General features: G+C 38.5%; 1 protein-coding gene across 6 annotated transcripts in view; it reads left to right on the top strand.

The window, feature by feature from the left end:
* PIK3C2G (phosphatidylinositol-4-phosphate 3-kinase catalytic subunit type 2 gamma) overlaps positions 1–25,203 on the top strand; it is a 270,420-nt gene that overhangs the window by 232,590 nt on the left and 12,627 nt on the right. For all 6 annotated transcript variants that reach the window (XM_015867894.2, XM_085543196.1, XM_085543202.1 and 3 more), the window contains 2 exons: positions 7,180–7,255; positions 14,403–14,497. In XM_015867894.2, coding sequence (XP_015723380.2) covers positions 7,180–7,255; positions 14,403–14,497 — 171 coding nt within the window. The remainder of the gene's footprint in view (positions 1–7,179; positions 7,256–14,402; positions 14,498–25,203) is intronic.

The following is a 25,203-nucleotide window of genomic DNA, read 5'->3' as shown; positions in this document are numbered from 1 at the left end:
CTAAGAAAACTGTATAGCTGCTGGAATGCAGCCCTTGGAGGGCACATGATAATAAATGGAGTAATAAGCAGATTGTTTCTGTCTATGAAGTGCTGTTGTATGCTGGAAATCAGCTTGCTAACCACATACATTTAGCCTGCAGTTCTAGATGATAACTGTTAGAATTATTGAAACTCTATAAACACTGAATCATTATTTTTTACTTCAATATGCTTCTCCTGCTGGGAGATGTGAGAAATTTGGAAAAGACTGATGTATTCTGACCCACATAGAAAAAGGAGACCAGTCAGTTGGTAATTTCCTTTGTGCTCCCAGCTGAAGGCTTCCTTCTCACTTTCCCCTTTGGTATGACTTTTTTTAAAGTGTCGTTGTGACTTCTTCATTTTGCTCGAAGCAGAAAGCCAAGCTAGGAGGGTTTCTTGATAAAAATAAGCACGATTATTTTATCTCTCCTCATGCCTAGGACCACTTTACCAAGTTAAATTTGTCCTTTTTCTAAGATGACTAGGGAGTCTGACCAAAACCATTTAGGGAGATGTCTATTCTCAGGCATTACCGAACTGTCATTCCTCTGAAAGAGTAAAACTGTGTAAGAATTAATAATTAATTCAGCAATCGTAGAAGAAATCTTGTAAGATTAGATGCCTGTAGAACCAAGTTCCCTGTACTTTCTCAAAATGGTCAGTTCTTTCTGCTTTCAGCTGGATTATACTTCAGCTCTATAGTATCCTAAAGTATTATCTGGGATGGTACTAAGCCAAAAAGAGAAGAGTTGCCATTTCATTATTAAATAGTCTTCCTATCACTGTATCACTGTAAACACATTACTGTAATTGACTGGACACCAGTGACCAACTTTTTCAGCACTGAAGAGTTTAGTCAAGTCTACACAGGACCAACTGCACACTTGGTTCTGCCAATTAAGTAATTTAAAATCCTAGAAATAAAAAAGAATTGGATTATATCCAAATTCATTTATCAGCCATGCATTACGTGCATGCTTTTCAGTCCAGTCTGAGTTTTGATTATGACAATTGGGTTATGATTAAGAGTAAATCGGACTGACACTTTTTCTGCTAAAAGGATTGAACAAAGGAGGATATGTAGGAAACAGCTGCCTTCTCATTTGTACTGTAGCTCAAATGGAATTAAATGTTTCTTCAAACTCCTCTTTAAAGAACAAAAGCACCAAGCCACAGTTCTCTGTCCCTCAATGACAGTGTTAAATCCAATAAATGCTGAAACATCAGCTGGCAAAGATATTTGGTGGTAATTTAGTTTAAATGTGTAAATGTGTTCTTATGGCCATTTCTATCTGAAGAATTTTATCAAGTCTGTGGTTTATTTTGATTATAAATCTCATTCACTGATTTCTTCTTAGACATTTGTTGAAGACTTTTCTAGAATAGGAGTATTTTTTTAAAAAAAATTCAGGTTAAAACTCAGTTATAAATAACTGTGCCACCAGACTATGTACATGAACAATAAACTATATTCATAACGTCAACCACTAAAATGCAAAAGTTAGTTTTCATATTGAGTTTGATACTGTCCTCCATGACATCCTTATAACAAAGCTGAGGAAGTATGGGATAGATGAGTGGATGGTGAAGTGGGTTGAGAATTGGCTGACTAGCAGAGTGCAGAGGGTAGTTGTTGGCGGTGCGGTGTCTGGCTGGAGGCCTGTAACTAGTGGCATCCCCAAGGGGTCTGTACTGGGTCCAGTCTTGTTCAACATCTTCATCAACGACCTTGATGAAGGAACAGTGGCCACCCTCAGCAAGTTTGCTGATGACACGAAGTTGGGAGGATTGGCTGACACACCTGAAGGCTGTGCTGCCATTCAGAGAGACCTGGACAGGCTGGAGAGCTGGGCAGTAAGAAACCGGATGAGGTTTAACAAAAGCAAGTGTAGAGTCTTGCACCTGGGTAGAAATAACTGCATGCACCAGTACAGGCTGGGGGAAGACCTGCTGGAGAGGAGCTCTGCAGAGAGGGACCTGGGCGTCCTGGTGAACAACAGATTGACCATGAGCCAGCAGTGTGCCCTTGTAGCCAAAAAAGCCAATGGCATACTGGGGTGTATTAAAAAGAGCGTGTCCAGCAGGTCGAGGGAGGTGATCCTCCCCCTCTACTCTGTCCTGGTGAGGCCTCATCTGGAATATTGTGTCCAGATCTGGGCTCCCCAGTACAAAAAAGACAGGGATCTCTTGGAAAGAGTCCAGCAGAGGGCCACTAAGATGGTGAAGGGCCTGGAGCATCTCCCCTATGAGGAGAGACTTAGGGAACTGGGTCTGTTTAGCCTTGAGAAAAGAAGGCTGAGAGGGGACTTGATCCAGGTTTATAAATACCTGAGGTGTGGTAGCCATAGTGGTGAGGCTGGCCACTTTTCAGTAGTGTGCTGGGACAGGACTAGGGGTAATGGGGTGAAACTACAGCATAGGAAGTTCTGCATGAATGTGCGGAAGAACTTCTTTACAGTGAGGGTGACGGAGCACTGGAACAGGCTGCCCAGGGAGGTGGTGGAGTCTCTTTCTCTGGAGATATTCAAGACCCGCCTGGACGCCGACCTGTGCAACGTGGTGTAGGGAACCTGCTTTGGCAGGAGGGTTGGACTCGATGATCTCTAGAGGTCCCTTCCAACCCCTACAGTTCTGTGATTCTGTGAGTCATTTGGGGCAGGATCAAAAATGTGTTTCGGCATCTTTTTAAGTTTCCTTCTACTCCCCTCAAATCAATGGTAATATTTGTGCTCATATCATTGGAATATTTAGTTTTGTACTAGCTGCACAGTTGCTGATCCAGCTGAAATGTTTGGGTCTTTTGGATCAGGATAAGCAAGGCTACATATTCATCACTGTTTAGACTCAGAGTTCTACTTCATTAAACAGAAAAAAAGAAAAAAAAGAAAAAAAAACAACAGTTGTGGCACAAACAATAGGAAACAAGAAACAATAGGTGAAACATCAAGGAAAAATAAATTGAAGATGAGTAATGTGGAGGATGACAGAAATACATATTTACAGTGTAAGTAAAATCTATTGCAGAAGTCGGCTGCTGCCTTGCACGTTTACATTTTTCTCTGTTTCACTCTTAACTCCAATTGAGTGATGGGCTGAGTGGAGATTGCAGCCCAAATCTCAACACACATAAGTTAGGGCTGCCCTTGTGGCTTGTCATTTTTATACAATATTGCCTGCTCACTATGGACACAAATGTGAGCAAGTCTCCATTAACTGAGTCTTCTCTTGGCTCTAGTGTCAAGCAGCAGCATGTTAGATATTGGCTAAGCTTACTTATCTTTAAAGGACAACTTCCACTTGGCTTGGGAATTAAAAATAGAAATATAAAACTGAATCTAAAGCAATGTTCAGTGTAGCAATGCTGTGTATGTGGTACCACCAGCCAGCTAGTAACTATCTATGGATAATTTCCCCATCTCTCATTATTTAAAAGAAGTAGCATTTAATTTGTGGATATTGTTATTGATAGCACAGTTCAGAGACCAGATAGATATACTGATCTTACAAAACTACATAGCCTTAAATGAGCATATTCTACTTGTCCTGTATTTTTCACATTGTGAAAAATATTTTGTGTGTGTGGTGGACAGGGATGTTTGAGGGGGGCTGATTATCAAAGTGGGTATTGTTGATGGAAAATTAAAAAAAAAATGTGGCAAGTGTGGATGCACAGGACACTAATTGGTACAAAGACATGAGGCATGTTGGGTTTTGCCCCTATAAAAATTTTCTGTTTAAGTATTCAATATCATCTATAAACTTTGGTATGAATAGATTCTATAAAAATTATTAGGGAGAGTTAAAGGCAGTGTGAGAGGGCACGTACTGGATATAAATAGAAATGGCTGTAAATTACATTCACTTATTTTCAAAGATACATACATTGAAAACCAGGCCCATGGTGTGGTTCTAGAGTGAGTAATGTTTTAACAGCTGCAATGAAAGTAACAAAGTTTAATAAGAGCTTCCCATATTTCACTTGTATTTTATTTGCTAGAGCTACTTGAGATGTACAGAGCTAAAAAAACAGCACCAGTGGTGCCCACATGGAATTATATAACGCAGTGATACAAAGTGCACCTAAGGTTTGTGGGTCCCTTAATCTCCCACCGCTCCTTTATTCCTGCAGTCAGATATCAAGCAAAGGCAAAATGGGGAAAGTTTAAAGTCTTCTCTTTTCCCCTGTCCTCTCCTGAAGTAATAATAGCTGCCTCAAGGTCAGCTTTTACTCGTTTCTTTCTTTCCTGCTGCTCTTCCATCCTGTTAAAGTATAACAGGTGCATGGGTGTTCTCTGACCCCAAATCTACTCTAACACAGCTGAAAATAAAGCTGAAAGCAGAGACTGCTCTTCTTAACAAAATTAAATCTGGCTTGAAATCTGGCTGTGTTTCACTGACAGCAGAGTGCTTTTCTTGTTAGGCTCTAATGGAGAGCAGTGACAGATTCTACTGTGCTACAGTGGTGCAAGGATGTGTCAGCTCCCCTGATGCCATTGAAATTGCTTATTTCAGCTGTATCCTAGTGTAAGCAGAGGTAGAATTTGTCCCTTTTAAGCTAATGGCTGAATAAAGGTCATAACCAGGCCAGCACTGATGCACCTATATATACTTGGCTGCTCCCCCAAAAATTAATATTTTGGGTGATCTGGAAAAATATAAGCATTACCTTTTAAATAATTATCTAATAGGGTAAAAATGGTTTTAGACAACTGATAGGAGGCTTACCTAAAAAATCCCCATATGGTTGGCATCTTAGGGAATTTTCATTTGTTGAAGTCAATCTAATAATTCCAGGGGGGAAAGAAAAAGGTAAATGAGTTCTTGTGGTCTTCAGTGCCTGCCTGTCTAGAAAGACTGTTACATGGTCTCTTAAGATTCCCATCTACGGCCACCTGCCTTTGTAACAATTGTTCAGAAGCAAACTGTGCCTGCCTAAATATGGTGTGCACTTTATCACAGGCGTTCAAAGCTCTGGTGGGTCTTATCTTGCTTAGCAGTGTATTCAGATATTTACTTAACTCCAAGCATATGCTTCAGTCTTGGACTGGAGTCTAGTGGATGGAAGTCCCATTGACTTCAACAGGATTTAGGAATCACCTGGAAGTTCAGCAGCTTTCCTTTTCCTTTGCCAACATTAGCCTTGCTGCTTCTCCACATGCTTCCGTGCCCATTAAGTATGATGGACGCTCAGAAAGGGAATGCTTAGAACTTACTGCTGTGGCAGTGCAGTTTATGTGCCTATCATGTTCAAACCCGATATATGATCTGCACCAATTCCACTTAATGTTTCTAAACCAAATGTCATTTGTTTCAGAGTGTTCTTTCCTTTAGGAATGAGAATTTGGAACTCTCCCCTGAAACAGTCTTCTCACCTTCTGTTTATGAACCACTATTCAATATATGTTCACTTACTGCTGAAAGAGTAAGTGAAGAGGAGGTAGAACACCGGGCTGCTCACTGTGGAACTGTTTTATTTCTCTTTCAAGTCAGTGTATCCTTCCTTCCACCTCCTGCCCACTTCTCTCAAAATATTTCAGCTCAAAGGGCTGATTAAGTTTCCCTGCTTATTTTCATGCTGTCAAATAAAGACTGAGCTGCCAAAACTATGCTCTTACAACCCTTGAGATTTCCTGCCCCTGGGACTCGTGCTGAAAGAGCAAATGGAGGTCTCGCAAGGAGTAACTTGGCTGTTTAGAGCTCTTAAAACCTGAAGCAGGTGCATAGACTTTCTGCTGTAAGATGTCCTCATGAGATGAGAAAATAATTGCATATGTTTAGAACAGACAGGTATATTGGTAGCCTACTGCTAATATCCTAGTGATTTGTCTTTCAATTCAAGGAAAATAATTTTGTTAGCTTATATTTTTCTTTTCTTTTTTTTAATTTTCAAGGGAAAAAAAAAAAAAAAAAAAAGTGTGGAAGGAAAAATTCCAAACAGAGAAATTAAAAATAAAAGACAAGTGCTAAAATAAATCCAAGTTGCCTAATTGTATCTCCATACTGCACATGCACATCTTGGTTTTCTGTCTGCTGACCCCACATGTTAACTCCTCACTATCTGCATTTGTCACTAAACTCTTCCTTTTTTTATTTTCCTTGCACAAATCGTGCCACATCTTGTCAAACTGAAAGAAGATAAATGCTACATGAAATACATCTTGTCGATACGAGACACATTTTCCATGGCCAGGAAAAAAAACAATGGTGACATTTTAATGCTAGAATCTGGAAAGTCTCTTGTTCAGCCCATTTGTTAGTGTCAGTCCAAGTCGCATCAATATGAATGTAGCAATTGTAGCAGTCTTAAAGAATGGCCATTCTGAAATACGGTTTATAAACAAGGTAATAAAATGTAATTACTGTCCACCTTTGATTCAGAATCCTTACAGTTCATATTAGAATTCACATTTTTTATTGCCTTGCACAATACTGAAGCCTGGAGATTTGGTTTATTGCTTTAATTCTCTAAAGCTGAATGTAACTACCTGTTATATATGTTCACTAACACAGTACAGGGCAGTACGTAAAAGTAGAAGTTATACTGCAGTACATAAGGTGGATTACTCTTTGAAACAGGATGATGAAATACAAGCATGCTTTCCAGTCTGCTTTGGTTTCTGGTAGGAATTAACTCTGTGTGGACCTTCTCACTGTGGGCATCCATTAAGTCTCCAAATGAGGTATGCACAGTATCCAAAGCAGGTACAGGTTAGGTCAGGTGCTTGGGGCTGGTCCTGCACCAAGGACAAGATTCGCAGTGTCTGTGCAATATTTAGAGATGTTGTTCTGCATTTGTTTTGCAGATGGGGTACTATAAATGTAGTTGCAGCTGCTAATGCACATATGGAGACACTGAAGATCAAGTAAACACAAATACATGGCCTCCATTGCGCATATTTTTTTGGAAGTGTGTTGATAGAAAGGGGTAAGCTAGGCACCAAAACAGTTTTCCTGAGGCAGTGGTAAGGGGCACCATTATCTTCCCAGTGCCTGTGCAGAAATCATTCCCTGGTGTTCCTACCTATGATCAGAGAGCTGCCCTTCATTGCTGATTTCAATATGTACTTTAAAAGTCTACCAGTAATCTGTTCTGAGAGAACTAAATCAGAGAACAGAGTGCATACAATATTACCAAAGTATTTTTATTGTCTTTCAGAATGAGCTTGTACTCAGATTCTTCTTGAATTGGTCCAAACATACCTTGACGGAAACAGCATCATCTGTGACATCAGGTATGTGGATTACCAGTTTTATCTGTTTTCTAAGAACGAATGCATGAGTAATATTGAATACAGTAATGCAGAGGTGAGTAGTGTTTAATGTGGCAATATTTTTTTAAGATGTACAGATAATCAACACATACTTCCTGACTTCTCAAAGTCTCTGAAAATGTTTTAGTTGATGTAACCTGTAGCTTGCATTCACTTTGGCATATTCTGCTCAGCCTCGCTTCAATTCTTTTTGAATAAATATGCCTATATGCAAAGTAAACATCTATTTAGACAGACTGTGGCACGCTTCTTGTTTTACCAAACAAAAGTTTCAGAGAAGGTTCCAGAGGAGAGGATTTGAGTCATGACAAAGCACCGTGTGTACTTGGACAGCAAAAGAAAATTAGTGGTGACTTCAAAAGTCAATTTCAGAATGAGTGGAGCAGATGAATAACAAAACATTATGTTAATACCTAGGCATACATTATTAATGATTGTGGTAATCCACTTCTTACTAAGTGACATTCTGCATTGTTCCTATAATGCTTAACCTATTTCTCTCTCCTGTGCAGCACCTAATTTAATCTAATCTCTAGCAGTAGGGCTTTAAGAGACAAAGCATAGGCCATATAGAGTAAACTGTGAATGTTTGTTCTCTTACACTGTACTAGTTCTGCACTGAAAATAAACTTCAGCAATCAATTTTCAGGCAAAATAAAATCTCACGATTCAGCTGTTTTGTGCTCCAAGTGTCAGAAAGTTTCCAAGATGACCAGCTGCCCACTTTTCAGAAAGCAGCTCAGCATATTTAGTTTACATGTTAATTTATTCTCCCTGAAGATGGGGTCTTTATTAATTCCTTTGCTGTGACCATTTTTTTTTAAATTCGTCAGATCAAAATAATTCCTATTCTACATTCTCAGCCTTTTGACGACTTCCCCTGAGTAGAGTTTATTTGATTAGGATATGCGATTATCATATTAAATCCATTATGACTACTGGAAATTAGTAATGATTGTTCTAACTTGTACCAAAGAATGAGAGGATAATGCAAAGATGGCCTAGGTATTAGGAATATACAGAGATGAATCTCATTGCTGAATCTTATCGTGGATCAGAAAATCCAGACCAGAATTCAAATGTAACATGAAATCTGAGTCTATAGGCTACTGTTCTCAACAGACTCTTTAACCAGAGTTGTAGGCATGTAGGAGTGAACTGAAGCATAAAGGAGTTTAAGTCTGAGGTCTTTAGAGGGATTTTGATATTTCAGAAAGATTTAGTTCCTAATTACTACAGAGAATCTGGGTGTAAGTATCTTATGCAAAAGCATGAACTCGGTCTTCAATAAGGTTTCAAAATAAGTCTCATACATCTTAACAGTGGTGTCCTTAGAAAATATAGTCCAAAAAGTGAGCCCTTTTTTTGGTTATCAGTGGCAACAAAATCAGAGAACAGAATAAAGAAACAAAAGTAAGAACGTGATTAGTGAATGTTTGATGAAAGCTATGTGACAGATAACCCAATCTGCTGATTCACTATGAACTCAGTGGCCCTGTTAGGTAAAGGTCGCTACACAGTCAGAAGAGATTAATGTAGTCTAGCTTCAGAGGCATTTTATTTCTGCTCAGAAACTCTGCCTTTTAAAGTTTGTACTCATTCATTCTAAATTCAGGACAAAACCTTTGTTTAACAGGAAAAAAAAAAAAAAAAGAAAAAAAAAATCTCCCTTTGGACTGTGAATGGATTGCTGACATTTATTAATAGAATGCCAGTAGTGTAGAAAGTCCAAATCAGGGCTCAATCAGTTTAAATTCTGTAGAAACAAAGATCAAGAATTTGGGTCTGAGTTGCTTTGGGTATGGCACCACTTCTAGTCAGCAAGGGAGAAGGGAGGGACTGCACTTAGTGCCAAGCTGAGTACATCTGGTGTGAACTGGAGTGAACTGTGGAAAGGGATGAGCTCATCTGTGTATGAGTTAGGTCAGCAATGAGACCACCAGCCATGCACTGCTAATTAGCCATTTGAAAACATTTCACACACTTTACACTTTGCCCCTTCTCCCTGGAGTTAGATTGCTGCATTACCCCAGCTAGCTAGATGACTTAGACCTATATTGTATGACATTCAATACACTATTACAGTCCATCCTTTGAGTAAGATATGAGTCCATCTAATGCAGGCGGTTAGTGATCAAGCCAAACTGCCATATACCATAAAAGGAGTTGCTGAGAAGGACACAGTTGCCCCTATGGGCTCTTGTTTGCTGAGGTTACCCTGAAACACTTGATCTGAAAAATAAAACAAAAATCTATAGAAATGGTATTAGTTGAGCTGGGCTGGGAAATAATTTCATTGAGCCTTCAGGAAAAAGGTAATCTCCATGAAAATAGTGCATCCTTCACCCAGAGATTTTGTTGCTTTATGATTTCATAAGCAACTTCATTTCTACCTATTTTGAAGAATACCTCAGGTTTAATATGGCTTTAATACAGGCTGCAGCTTTCCATGATCCTGCTGATTTCTCTCACAACCTTTACATGGGCAAACAATTAGTCTTTTAGTTAGGATAAATGTAAAACAAAGCCAATGCCCAATAGAAGCGGGTTATGAATTTTGATCAAGATAGCATCCTTCTTTTATACAGCTTTAATTTACAAATGTTGTAGGTAATTACACTTACTAAAGTAAAATAAAAATTAAAATTTATGAATTTGTACTGTGCTCCTAGCAATGAAGAGATTAAAAATCAGTGCTAAATTTGCTGTGACATGAATACTGATTCAGTATTCCCAATGGAACAGATTCTGAATTGCACTGAATACTGTCAGCATTTCATTATACCAAGCACACCGCATGGGAGTGAGAACAGATATCAAGAATGATTTCACAGACATACATTTTTAATATGTATCTTTAAAAAAAAAAAAAAAAAAAAAGGAAAAGGAAGAAACAAAATTTATCTTTTTTTTCTTAATTATGTCAAACTATGTTTCTCATTTTTCTTCTCTAGAATTTTTATTTCCTGAAAATATGGGTAATTGAAATTGTTTTTGCCAAAGTTATGAAATTAAGAAGTTTTTGCTGTTGGTTGTAACAATTCACAACCCAGGTCCAGTTCTGGTAGGCACAGTCAGTGTTGTGTGTACATCAGTGGGTTTCTATCCACATAAGTACAGTAGAGAAACAGCTTTGTTTTCTTCCAAAGCAGGATCCAATTTTTTAAAAAATCAAAATGTACCATATGTCTCTCCATAGAAATTCCTAGTCCTTGTGATTGCTCTCTCAGGAGAGTAGCCTATTATGTTTATCCTGTACAGTTTTCTAATCTGCTGCAGTTGCTCGTTCTCAGCATAAAGCTTTTGCCACAAGTTGCATTCTTATTTTAGTTGGATATAGGCTGGTTTGCTGGCCATAAGCACCCCTGGTTGGCCTAGAGGATGAAATGTTAATTAGCATTGCCATTTTCCTTGCAGTCCACAAATGAAATGCAATGTATTAAATTATCATTTCCCTATTGATTTCATCTGTTTTCTGTGTAACATCTTCCACACTGCTTCTATTTCTCATATGGTGTGCAAAGACCAATGCGGATATTGTTTTAAAATGCTTCTAAGGGAAACACTGCACAAAATATTTAGAGGAAGTTCTCCGTCGTTCTAGAAAAAAATTGCTTAGTTGAAGAGAAGAATTACGCAACTGATTGTTCTTACAATCATTCCACTTTCAATAGAAATAAGACTAATTTCCTTAATTTTTTCATCCAAAAAGAAGAAGCCCACAGTTTTCCAGAATTTATGTTCTGTTATGAAAGGCATTATAAACTGGCAGAGTGTTTTGAGTTTCTCTGCAGTGGGGATTGGCAGCTGGCTCTCCTGAGTGGTGGGGCACGCCAACACCAGTGATGTAAAAAAATGTTACAAACCCAGCTCTGTTGGCAGTCCAGCTTCAGGGTCCTCGTTTGACATGTGACAAGTTTTCCACTGACACCTGTGAGTGAAGAATCAGTCCCTGGGAGGAAAATCTTGCTTCAGCTGAAGTCAATGAAGCTTTATCCCGTATCTACAGCAGACTGGCATTTGGTCCTTGCATATAATGGAGTGCAAGTAGAGCGTGACAGTTCCTAAAAATGCAAGTCTCAGCTCAAGTCCATCTGCCAAAGCTGGACAGACTGGAAGTAATTATTGTATGTGCTTTTTATTATCATTTGAAGCTAAAACCACCTAGATTCCAAAAAGACTATGATTTAGCACTGAAGTAGGAAAACATAAACTACTACATCTGAGTCTTGCTAAAAGAAGCCATTGTCTGTTATGAAATATAAGATGCTTCTTCTGTGTTTATCAGTTTTCTTGCATTTTGTTTTATTTTCACTCATTTTCTACAATGTAGAGCTGATGAGTTTGGTGGGTTTTTTGTTAATGCTCAAATTATTACAGAGCAAGAAGTATTTTGGTAATATGCATAACCATACTGTCTGTTTTACATAGTCAACTAGAGATGCATTTTCATTGCTCATGCTTTTCATTATTTTCAGCTTGGTTAGAAATTATTTACATTTGTTTTTTCCTAAGTGAAATTGCCAGCTCCCACAGAAGAAAACCTTTACTGGGTATAAACACTCAGCTGTGGTTCCACTGGTAGGAGAGAAAAGGCAAAATGTACCACTGAATTCAAATGACATAATTCAGCCTCTGAGCTCTGCTGCTCTTGCTGAGCTGCTCAGGATAGCCCACAGCAATTCACAACATTAACAGAGACCCTCAAGAGAACAGTACCCTTAGATAAAGCAAAACTTCCTTGCATTACAGTCTTTATTGACCTAAGATTCTAAGTTTCCTATTTCAGCTTTATGGCAGAATTCCTCAGAAGTTCTTTCAAAAATGGTGACACAACATAACATGGCAGGGGCTGGGGGTGGGGAATGATTTTGTGAGCTTTTTGTTACCCTGGAGAAAACAAACAAACAAACAAAAAAGAAACATCATTTTCTGTTTTGTGCTGTTTTCTTTTCTTTCCTTATCCCTCACTGTCCTGCTTTGCGTAGAACATTTGAAATAAGGTGCAGTGTAGTTAAGTGATTTGTCACAGCTCTTCGGGAAGAATAACAAATGAAGGGCTGCACCTCAGTTTTCTAAGTCCTAGCTCAGTGATTTCTTTGTAACGTTTCAATTGTTCAGAAGCCTGTTTCAGGCCCTTCTCTAATTAGGGTGTGATTAAAAATGTATTTTTGTAGTCTCCAAAGGGAAGAAGCTGGAGATGGTTTCCTATTCTAAAATTCCAGTCGAAACATTAGAAACTCAGAAGTGTTGATATCCAGACCTCCTGGAAAAAAATATACTATGGCAATTGTATGTACCCACTGTTATTTTTAATTAATTTGAATTCCTTTCCTTAGGATAAATGGCAGTTGCACTTGCTTCCTGGCTGGCAATAGTATGTTACAGCACTGTAATTCTATTCGCTTAGCAGTTATTTTAGCCTCTGTCCATCCCAGAGGTTACGCATTTAGTTTATTCTCAACGCGGCTTACTTTTCACAACTTCCCCTCTGCTGCTTCCTCTACTGAACAACAGAGTGAAGGCTGAGAAAAGAGGTTTTCATTTCTTGCCCTCAATGACCCTGGTTGTAACAGCTCTGGTGCACGTGTGGAAAAGAGACAGAGAGTGCAAAGGAGTGCACAGGTGTCTGCTGAGATTGAAAGACAGATATGAGAATCCTGAGTGCTACTGAGGACGAACAGTCCTGATGCTCTCTAAAACACCTCTTTCTGTAGGTGCATAACCTTAGTGTGTGACGGCAGTTCTTTCATGCTCACCTTCCTTTCTCATTTCCTTCACTTTTGGTAAGATAAGAATTGATTGCTGCTGATTGTTTTGTCTTATTATCTTGCCTTGTGGTGTGTTCAAGGCTGGTGCCTGATTGGCTGATCCCAAGGCATGTGCAGGGGAGCAGCATTTTATGTTTGAGGTCTTCAGGTCAGGCACATTTTTAACAGGGAGAAAGGCAGAACAGAACCCAGCTCCTTCAAGATCACTGTTTCATTGTAAAGTTAGCAGGATTAAGTTTTTATTTTTCCATTTAAAGTAAATATAAAATACTGAATGCTACACAGTCTTGCTCTAATTAAATGAATCTCTGTTTGTGCAAGTAGAAACAGGCCAGTTCGTACAGGCCATGTCTGGACTGCTACAGTGTGAGGAAAGTCCTGGGCTTCAGACCAAGTGCCGCAAAGTGGCTTGGGTCCCCCATGCTCAGCATTATCACTGCAAGATAAGATGGTCAGAGGGATACCAACAAGCAGCTACTGTGTTCATTATTATCTAGTTTACTGCAGTAAAAAACATCTTTATTTTCTGCTTTGTCTCTGAGGGTTGGGTAAGCAATATGTCTCAGTTTAAGAACACACCTTTTTGGCAGTGAAGACAGCTGGCTTAATGCTTCCAAAAGAAAGAAGGAACAGGATATGCTTAGTCATTTATTCCATATCGTTAGCCTGATCCTTCTTGCTTGGAAGCTGAAAAATGCTTTTCTCAGTGGAAACTGAGTCGAACTCTGTAAATTAATTTTAGTAGAAATTTTATGAAAGGAGCGGGTTACTTGAAAACCAGCCTGGAACAAGAAAGATAACGAATAATGAAGGGAGAATTTATATCTGTGAGATACAGAAGTTGTTATTGTAAATATGCAATCATTTTGACACTGGTCTAGAAACTTGCATTTGTGCAGGGTTTCTTTTGTTTGATTTTGTTTTGTATTCTGCTGGGAACAGAAAACAATAAAAAAAAAGATGGAAAAATTGCAACAATAGCAATTAATATAATAATAGTAATAGTAGTAATAGTAATAATAATAATAATAATAATAATAATAATAATAATAATGTCCAGAATTAATGCTAACACAAAAAATAAATTTCCCACTAAAATTCAGATTGATGGCTGTTAGAAAGCAAAAGTCCGACTGACAGTGTATAAAGAAGTGAGAAGATGAGCACTGCATGTCAGACCATTCTCTTGATCTTGCTCCCTGACAGTGTTTTCTAATTTCAATGCTAATTTAAGCAGGCAGTGGTTTGTTGTGTGTATTAGTTCATGAATTCTGTGATACGTTAAACATCTGCTTCCAATAAACTGTTTACTGAAAAATCAAACTGTTTGGTTTCAGGTCCTCAGTCAACTGATGGTACACCTGGAGTGCAGTTAGTCATATCATATGAGGGCACTCATCTGACAGTGATGTTGAAACACATGAGGAACATTGTAAGTATTTTCATCATAATCTATGGCTCTTAACCCTTTGACTTTCTTGTGGTACTGTGAAAACATTAATCCTCAAACACAATTTCTGATGTAAATAATTTTAACTCATAATTAGGATGACACTTCTTTATCATTATTTAACACAGTCTTCCTTAGATCTTGCTCAGTGTTGCTGTAATTATGGGACTTGTGTAGAAACCATGTTTGCCTGATGGCCAGCAATGATTTTTTCCAGGCCATATACAAAACCATTTCTGATGCCTGTTGTCACTTTCAGCTGACACGTTTTGATATGAGTTAGGTATGTGACATCATTCAGCATCACAACCCTTTGTAGGACATGATCTTGCTGCTATTGATCATCCATATGCTTATTTAAAGTCCCAAACAACTGGTCTACAAACAGGGAAGAGGTCAGCAGAAAGCAGTGGAGTACTTCAAGAAGCAATGTCTCCTGGTGCTGTGATGCTCATCTCTATAACACAGTGTCTTGAGGTTAAGTGGGAAATACTGCACATTCTTGAAGGCAGGGTATGCAAGGAGAAATCTGGCAGATCTCCCTCAACACAAGGCAGGTGAAATTGTTTGATGAGAATATCAAGAGAGATCTAGCTGGATCTCTCAGCTGAGGCACTGCATCTGCTGTTTTGTCATGAGTTCAGCCACCTGGATGTGCTCTGAAATTCCTGGTTGCTCAAGTTTCAATTAATGGCAATAGCAAAGAGATCATTCACTATCTTTGTCTAGCTCAAAGATTAAAGTGTTTTTGAATGGTTGCAGGCTCTTATTGCATACATTTATGCTGCCTCCATCTCAGACTGGATTGCAATTGCTTTTCTTAAATGAGGCCAAACTGAGGAATGTATGTGGGACCAGATGATAATAAAATAGGGCTGAATATTTAATTGGTTATATGAGTCACAGAATTACAGAATTGTAGGGGTTGGAAGGTCATTTAGTTCAACACCTCTGTTAAAGCAGTTTCCCTATGGTAGGTTATACAAGAAGCATCCACGTGGGTCTTGAATATCTCCAGAGAAGGAACCTCTCTGGGAAGCCTGTGCCAGTGCTCTGTCATCCTCACAGAAAACAAATATTTCTTCACATTCACATGGAACTTCCTTCATACCAGTCCATGCCCATTACCCCTTGTCTTGTCATTTGGCACTGCTGAAAAGAAGCTGGCCTCATCCACGTCATTCCCACTCATTATCTGTAAGTCTTCAAAAGATTTCCTCTGAGTCTTCTCCAGGCTGAACAGTCACAGATCTCTCAGCCTTTCCCCATAAGGGTGATGCTCCAATTCCCTTATCGTTTTTGCCCTCCACTGGACTCTCTGAGAAGTTACCTCTCTTTCTTGAACTGAGAAGCCCAAAACTGGGCACAGTACTCCAGATGTGGCCTTACCAAGGCAGAATAGAGAGGGAGAATCACCTTCCTTAACCTGCTGACCTTACTCTTTTTAATGCACCCCAGCATACCACTGGCCTTCTTGGTCACAAGGGCACACTGCTGCCTCAGCCAACCAATTATCCACCAGGGCACCCAGGTACTTTTCTGCAGAGCTCTGTTCCAGCAGCTCAGCCCCCACCCTGTCCTGATGCATGCAGTCACACAAGGTTTATGTAGCTTTAACTGTTCTCCATTTTCCACTCCAGCGTCTGATCTGCAATTCAAGCATATTCATTTTGGTCTATAAAACATCCAGTAAGTTTTCAATCTTGAGAGACTTTTTTGTTTCCCATGTGCCACCTTGACAGATGAGATCAGCTTCTGCTGGTCCAGTTTATATGAGTTTAATATTTAGATATAGCTTAAAACCTCCTTTATTTTTTTCTTTTTGCACTTTCTAGCGCTAAATAACAGTGATAGGCTTCTAGTTGGTGGAAGGAGAATTTTAAAATGATTGTTGTGTTCATGTTGTTACCGTGAGTTCAGACTGGAGATGTGGAGATGTATGCAAGCAGATAGATCTACAGATGTTGGAAGCAGTTGTTCTGCTTGTTTCTGGCTCATGTGTTCTTTACTTCAAAAGTTTCATTCATTTAATTAAATTAGAATAAATTATAGTGTAGATGGCGTTACATAGCAAAACTGAAATCCAGGGTTCAGGCCACTTTAGTGAAAGGCACAATACAAATTTAAATTGGCTTCTGGCATTTGGAAGTAGTTGATGTAAATTAAATCCATATCAGTGAGTTTGTGGAGAACTGGTTGGAGTCCAATTCAGTAAGACCAGCAATGATTCATGGCTTGAAAACAAGGTGACTGTTTTAGCCACCTAACTTAGGCAATCGTGTTTTTAAATCCTGGGCTTCTCATTCCTTCCTTCCATCCTGCTTCCACCTCCGCTGTCGTGCTTCGTGGTACCGTGATACTGGACTGCCTTCAAACAACCTATTAAGGAAAGGTTATTAGGTTCTTTATCCCATTAGTTATCTTCACAGCTATCCAGTTGTGTAGATCAATCTCTCTGACATGCTCGCTTTTCTTTTTCTTTAATTTTTCCTTTTCTTTTTCCTTTTTTCTTTTTCTTTTTCTTTTTTTCTATCTGATCAAGGATTTTAAAAGTATGCCAAGATCATATCTTATTCAAGACATGTTAAAGTGATTTCAGGTACATTCAATCTTTTGCAGACTCTCATTAATTATTTGTAGTGGTTCATCTTTGCAATATTGTTTTGTTTTTGAATTTATAGTAAATAATTTGTGTGTCTCTTCTTCATTTACTTATCACTTTGTAGAGATTTTATGATGTGTTCAGATGTGAAAAGTATTATAATGGGACAAATTAATCCCAATTGTAGCCTCACAGCACTGACAAGGAGTTCTGATGCAGAATTCTGATCCATGTAAATGCATTTCATTTATTATTTATGGATGGATAGTTTTACAGATTTTAGTAGCTATGATCCTGTTGTGCAAATTCTATATTAACATATGATGCACAAGATAATCCCTAGGGATCTGGTGTTATTTGTAGTCATTTTCAAGTGTCATGTGGGTTCTTTAAATGAGAGAGCACTGATATAGTGTAGACATGCCAGAGATCGGTCTAACGTACGTGCACATGTTTATTCCACAGCTTGGGCACTCTTAGTCTGATGCATCCACATATGCTGGATTTGCTGCATACCTACAAGTTATCCATTCCTAAGTCTGCTTTCCAAGCATACTCTTCTGACTCACTCCAACATTACTGTCACGTGTTATGAAAGACAGTCCTTGATGAAAACTCATTTAAAAATACTTTGGAGACCAACAATGGAGTAGAATGGCCACAATTTTCAAATACAGAAAAGCCATGACAATAATACAATTTTCCAAACATTTTTATTACATAATTTTAATTCAGCCCTTGGACCATTACTTGCATGCTTTACAACACACTTCTTTATGTATGCTTTATGTATTGCCATGGAGGCAATAGTGTTTCAATAAAATCAAGCTGAGTTAGAAGGAAACAATGGTGTAACAGTGACCTGGAGATGCTATAATGGAGATACTGAGAGATTTTGCCTCTGAGTCTTAGATCATGTGGCAGCAGAAGTGGATGAAACAAGGCTAGCTTCTTACACAAACTCAATAATATAGTACCTTGCACAGTGCTCTAAGTAGACTAAGGGAGAAGATACAGGATCCAGGGTGAGTTTGTTTGCTAGGAGTGAGAACATTCCAACTGTGGCAAGCCCAAAGAATGGCAGCAGTCAGGAGGACTGGGAGAGTACTAGGAAGAATGAGGCAGAGTGAAAGGCATGGCCTCCCACATCTGCAAAGAAGCTGTGGAGGTGGGTTTATGAACACTGGAGATACGCAGGTGCTGATCTTGAACCATTCACTTACATTTATGTACATTAACCAACACAGAAAATGGAGAATATTAAGATTATAAGAGAACTTAGAGCAGAGTATGAACTAGCTTAGTACTGCCTGAGCCAGAAAAAGTCAGGCTAACTGCTGCTATGCTTGCTTGCCTATACCATATATATATATATATAGAGAGAGAGAGAGAGAGACTCCATTGAAAAAGAAGTAGCAGTTTCTGAAATTCAAAGAAGGGTTGTTTGATATATTTATTTTTGTACTTCACTGAGATCCAGAAGGGAACATTGGTTGAGCATTGGCACATAAAGAAGTGTGTGTTGTCTGTTGATTTCATTGCCATGACTATAGGCATGCCCTGTTTTTCCAGATAAGCAGCTAAACTTTCAGTCCTCAATGCTAAACATTTTTGCCCACTATTTCTTGTGTACAGAAAAATTCCTCAGGGATAGTGGGGAGGAGAAACAAAGCCAACGTGTCATGAACTTCATGCCAATAAGTGTAAAATGTGACCAGAATTTTTGAAAGTGTGTATGGATGATGAATTCAGAACCAATTTTGCAGAGAGAACGTTTTCTGGAATTAAAATAAATTCATGCAGTACTTTCCAAAACTACTTCCAGCATTCCTTCTTTAGAAGTTCTGAGGCTGTCATGAACTGTGCCTAGTGATTAATGATTCTGGGATAGCTGATATATGGGTGATGAATTAGTAATCAGCTTTAAGCTTTAACAGACATCCAGCCTCTTTCCATTTCTTGTCCTATGCTATCCAAGTGGAAATTGCTTCCAAAAACATTTCTGAAATGTGATAGTTGAAGAACTACAGGAAGAAATGTGAGAGCCAAGCTTTCCCTAAATTAGTGGAATTAAATCAATTTCTGAACCTGCAGGTGTAGAGCTATAGGGAAGTTCCCAAAGACAGCACAAGTAGACGTATCACTGCTTTTTCTGGGCTTCGGCTTCAGCTTGAGCTAAGTAAGGAACGGGAAATTTTTTTCCATCAATTTTGGTTCCCATAATTACTCTTGTGGGCCCACTAATATTTGCACTTCATGAGCAAGTTTGCTGATGATACTAAACTGGGAGGAGCAAGACAGATTAGAAAGCCGAGAAATTGCCAGCTGCATGAGGATGAACAAGACTTGAACAAGTGCCAAATTCTGCAGCTGGGAAGGGGCAACGCTGACTGTAGGTACAGACTGGGGAATGAGGCACTTGTCTTACTGCTATGTTGGTCCACTAGAAAGTAATGCCTCCCATGTATTTCCATGGAAACTACAACAGATATAAAGAGCACAGTAACGCTAACTGACAGAGCAAATTCTCAGCTACAGAACAGTTTTTCAGTTCACTACCATTAGCTATGCATTTTTGCCATGCTTGTAAAAATCTGCATCAGTGGATGTGACCCTTTGTTGTATGAAGCTGCTATGATGGTGTCATTGTTAGGAAAATGTTGCACATACAGCCCATCTTTGATTGGCCCAAACAGATGGAAGTTAGAAGGTGCTAAATCTGGACTATATGATGGGTGTGGTAGGACAGTCCAACTAAGATTGGCACTGTACTTCACAATCTTCAAACTTGTATGGGGGCATGACATTATCATCTTGCAAGAAAAAATGTTGTTTTCTTCTCCGTCCTGACTCTAGAAGTTCAAGCCTTCATCTTTGTCAGTGTTCTGATGTGATGGTCAGAGTTGGTGGTTTGTCCATATTCTAGGAAATCCAGAAGGATCACCCCTTTCCTATCCTAAAAGACAGAGCACATCACTTTACCCACTGAACATTTTCTTTAATGTGGGATTAATGACCACACCATAGGCTGCTGTTTTGACTCTGGCTCATAATTTTGACATCACATCTCATCACCAGCAATGATGCAACTCAGAAAACTGCCACCTTCAGCCTTGTATTGGTTCAGTAGGTCCTGAGAAATTTGCATATGGTTTTCTTTCTAGTCTTGCGTCAGAATTGATGGGATCCACCCATCACAAAAAATTTGTGATATTCCACAATTGCCAACATCACTAACAGTGCATTAAAATCAATTAAAACCCATTCCTAATGTGGCCTGTCTTTCACACCCCAGTCACTACTGATGAAACTCATCACCCATTGCCTCGCTGTGCTCACATCCACTTTTTTGTCTCCATAAATGTTCAGCAAGCATCAGTGGTGCCATTTTTATTTTTTTTTTCCATAAGGAGGAATTCAGTGGCACATCTTTGCTTCATACACACTTCTGTATCAGATGTCACTTTGTCAGATTGCCATATGCATTTTGTCTTCTGCCATCTGTTGCACAGCAACAAAACATAGCAGGTTACTGGTCAAAGGTTCAGTGTCTACTGCCATATAATCAACATACTCCTGTGATGTTGTCTGTCAACATAATACAGTAAGAGGCATTACTTTTAGAGCAGCCTTTGAAGATTAAAATGGAAAATATATTACATACCAGCAATGCAATGCCTGCCAATTAAATAAAAAGCAACATCACATACACCCCTTTCACAATATTATGAACACCTTCCACTTTCTTTACTGAAACCCACAGATTAGCCAGCAGGGATAGGGAATATGTTTTATAGGTAAGCAAAGCCCAACCAGCCATCCACCAATGGAAAACAAGTGGGGAAAAAAATCCCTTTGAGATGAACAAAACTTATTCAGAATGTATTGGTAACAGAATGAAATCAGAAATTTGGCAGATGTGGGAAAGTAAGACATAGTGGTCTCCAGTCATTTTTACAGAAAAACGAAAAAAGACATGAAAAAAAAGTTCTTGTTCTAGCTTCAACTTATAAATTGAAGTTAATTTTGTATTCATAGGAAGTACTTTAAAAATGAATGCGAATTAGTTTAGGCAAACATGTTCTCTTATGGACTGAAAATTAGCAGAACATCTATAAACAAAGCCTATTACTCAGCAGTAGTTGAAATAGGGAAGAGTTGGGATATGATTTTGTGGTGCAGAAATCACTTTTGGATTCCAACATATTTGTCACAGAATGTTTTTGACAAATATGTTGTATGGAAAGTTATGTTATCACTTCTTGTTAAACCCTTTCATCTGTCACAAACACAGCTCTGCCTTAACTCTAAATTCTGATTTCTAGTTTTTCAGTAATTCCTTACACAGCTAATCTCTTTTGAATCAAAAGAAAAGAATGAGTTTTGTTTAATAATGTGAGTGATCCAGGAGATGAAGGCAAATGTAAATTAAATTTGCCATTGGATGCAAGTGAAAAAAAACATTGTAAATAATAGTAGAGATGGAGCAAGATCAGGTGAATAAAAGTAATTTACAGAACACCGCAAGTAGCTTGGACAAATGAAAACTATTCCTTCAGGGAGATACAGATCTATTTCCTGTAGTTATGTGAAATGTAACAAGCAAATGGTGGGACATCAGGTTGCTAGGAGAGATGCCAATGAGAAAGGTAAGATCCTGATGTTAAGATGCAGAAATTAAGTAGTTTATCTTTATAAGGCATTGATGCTAGAATATTGCTCTCAGAAGCTTTTTAATAACTAGAATTCAAGTTCAAAACCAGTTCTCAGTAGGATTGCTCAGGAATGATTTATACTCCAGGAGTGATATATTGTTACAAAAACTTAACTTAGTTGAGAACTGACTAACAAGGACAGAACTCAATTGTGAAAATTCTCCATTAAATGCAGAACACAGCAAGGTTCATGAAGAAGGATGTTGAGCAAGACTTTAAGTAGAGGTAATTAGAAGTAATTAAGGAGCAGAAATTGCTCGCATCATATAACAAAATGGTTTCTTACAGAAGGAGTGTGCAAGCTGTAGAATAATTTCCCAAAGAAAAGTGGAGGGGGCTCTGTACAGTCTCAGAAATTAAAAGCAGTCTGGTTCAGGTACTTAAAGATTAATTTTACTAATTAGGAAGCTAAAGGATGTAGGCACATAATGCAGTTGCCATTTCTTTATGTATTTTACATTCATCTCTGCCTAGATAAGGATAGAAGATAGTATAAATGTGAAAAGAAAAAAAAAAAAAAAAAAAAACTGAACAGCATCTACATGCATTTTTTTTCTCAAAGGCTAATTTCTTTTATACTCTCTAAGAGCCAACAGTTAAGAAATTCTGGGATCTTTATTTCTAAGGGTCCAAAGTAGATCACTGTATCTCAGCCAGTCTTATAGACTCTTTAACTAAACTTGAATTGGGAAATCAGCTATTTCAATTCCAACAATAATACAGGGTGCAAAGAAGAAAATGCAAAGAAGAAATGCAAGCTAGAAATTCTATATCAAAAGCTTCAGAGAGAGATCTTTCCATGAAACCTATTCTCTGCATTCTGCACCCTGCATCAACATTGCTTGTACAAGAATAATATAATCTTAAGACATGACTGAACCCTGATATTTTTTCATCTATGTGGAAAGGAAAGACTTTAAATGACCTGAAGAAAGCGCGGCAGAGTGAGATTCAAGAATCTAGAACATTATCACTTCTTTCTTTCAGAAAAACAAACAAACAAACAAACCCCAAACCTTTTTAGTGATTATGGCTCAAATCTTTTACTGTGAGTAAAGATACATTTGCACTTCAGGTTATGCAGCCACCTTCTTTTATTTTTATTTTTATTTTTTGCAGTATTGGCAAAATTTTGATATCCACATGGAGCTAGTGACCATCCAGTAATCTTGTGCTGAGCATTGGTGAATTATTACAGGGGCCTCCGAGCCTCAGGAGCTAGATTTACACTTTGAATAAAATGGATAGAGGCACTCATAATTTTCCTTTCTGTTAATTCAGAAACAATAATATATGCACACACAAAGCCATATCATCTCTTACTGGAGATAACTTAGCCCTACTTTTCTGCTACTGGCTGCAGACAGTAAAAGACAGTAGTCCGTTTTACCTCAGAACTACAGTTGTACGTCCACATAGACTCTTTCCCATTTCATTTGGAATTGTGTCTATCCTAATATACAGCTCCTTTTGGATTATCAAGAAGTCATTATTTTCAAACTGAACAGCAGCTACATCTCTGTTCTTTTCTTCATCTTTCTGAAACAGTTTGGTTCTGGTTTCTGAGCTTTATAGTAATAAAGGCTTAGAAGCCGAGGATACCCTTGTGACCTTCTGGATATCAGTTTTCTTTATTTAATTCTAAGCAGAGTTAGATGTGTTTTCCTCTCAAATGACTGAAGCAGATCAGAAGCGTTTTGCATAGTTCTTTGGAAGCTTTGAATCATTTGGGAATCAGCCTGATACTCCAAATCTATCTTTCTCCTTGCAAGAAAAGAACTATTTTTGTTAAATGTTTAACAAATACTTCTTCCTTTTTAAGAAGTACCACTGTGTGTTTGCCAGCTAGGATTTGGATTCAGTTTGAAATTAAGACACAGACATATATGATACGATGGAGTTCATTTGTCTGACTGTGAGAATAGTGAGCACCATTTTCCTTGTCCTCCAGTGTCTGTTCAGAAGAGTGCCGGTTTTCCATGAAGCCTCTGTCACATACCCTACTCCGTATATGCCTTCTGGCATCTGAGGTGACGCAAGAAACTAATTTAGATGAAAACCTATACTTCCATCATGCTCACTGGAGATTTAAAGAGCAACTCATTTTCCTGAACATACAGGAGATGATGTACCAAGTCTCATCAGGCTACCAGCTAGCACTGTGAATGGGGAGGACCTCATACGGAGCCTCCTTTGTGCAGATATCTAAAACATCTTTTTCTCAAGTGGAGCTATATACCAAAGTGTGGGCGATTTAACCAAGACAGCCTGGAAAAAATTAATATGCTTCTTGGGTACCTCCTTGACAGAATTACAAAAAGCTACATAGACTTTACTGAGTACTTGCAATCATAGCTCACATATACACTAGGGTATGTCAACATTTCAAATTCTTTGCCCAGAAATGGTGTCTTCATTGTGGAGTTGTAGCTGTGAACTTTTCCTTCTGCATCAGTGACTGAAGGTTATTTTTTCCCATTTGACAGCCAGGAGACCTTGCAGAATGCTGGCTGGATGGCTGGTTCATTCTTCAGAGAATTTGTGACTCATGACAGCTCAAGACCCTATTTTTGCCAGAGTGGCTGTAGTTTTCCCTCTTAGAAATATGGCACATCATCTTTTATTAAGAGCTAGGTGCATGAGTCCATTTCCCTTCTACTCTACTACAATCAAAGCTGAACTGGAAAAACTGCATCTTTTTTATTTTTGGCAAAATACCTTAATTCACTTGGGGGAGAGAGGGCTGAAACAAACCCAGTAACAAAATCACTGCTTTTTCTTAAACTAACAACACCTGCATTAGGCATATCTTACCCACCTGGTGCACTGACAGGCTGCTTGCAGAGCAGGCAGGTTGAGAGGGATACTGAAGGTACTGAGCTGCACAGTGTGCTCAGGATATATTTGGAGATTCAAATCAGAGACAAGGATATAGCACCTTTGCATTTTTATCATAGTAAATGACAAAGCCATCTGGAGACTTGCTTCACTGACACCACTAGAAGATTTCTGAAAAGCAGAAAATACGTGCTCAATAAACGTCTTCCAGAATTCCCCTGAAACAATGTCTATGTTCTTCTGAAACGATGTGAAGATATGCTAAATTGAGATCAATTTCATTTCCTTTTGTTGTTGATGTTGTTGCTTTGTCAGTGACCTCCATGCCAGTGTCCTCTGTCACAGTGTCTCTCCTGTGTTTATGCACATACCTGCATATCTGCATGAGTTAGGAGTTAAGTCAGGAATAGGAATGAGGTTTCTAACAGAGAGGTGGGCAAGAAATTTGGCACCAGAAAATATAATAAAACAAAACTTACCTTGCAGAGCATCAGTTAAATATTTTGAAATTTTGGGTGAAAAGAAAGAGAGGA

The sequence above is a fragment of the Coturnix japonica genome, chromosome 1, assembly GCF_054131305.1.
Source record: "Coturnix japonica strain WE chromosome 1, WE-NBRP24, whole genome shotgun sequence".
Taxonomy (NCBI): domain Eukaryota; kingdom Metazoa; phylum Chordata; class Aves; order Galliformes; family Phasianidae; genus Coturnix; species Coturnix japonica.
The sequence above is the reverse complement of the archived record's forward strand: the minus strand, read 5'-3'. Positions and strand labels throughout refer to the sequence as shown.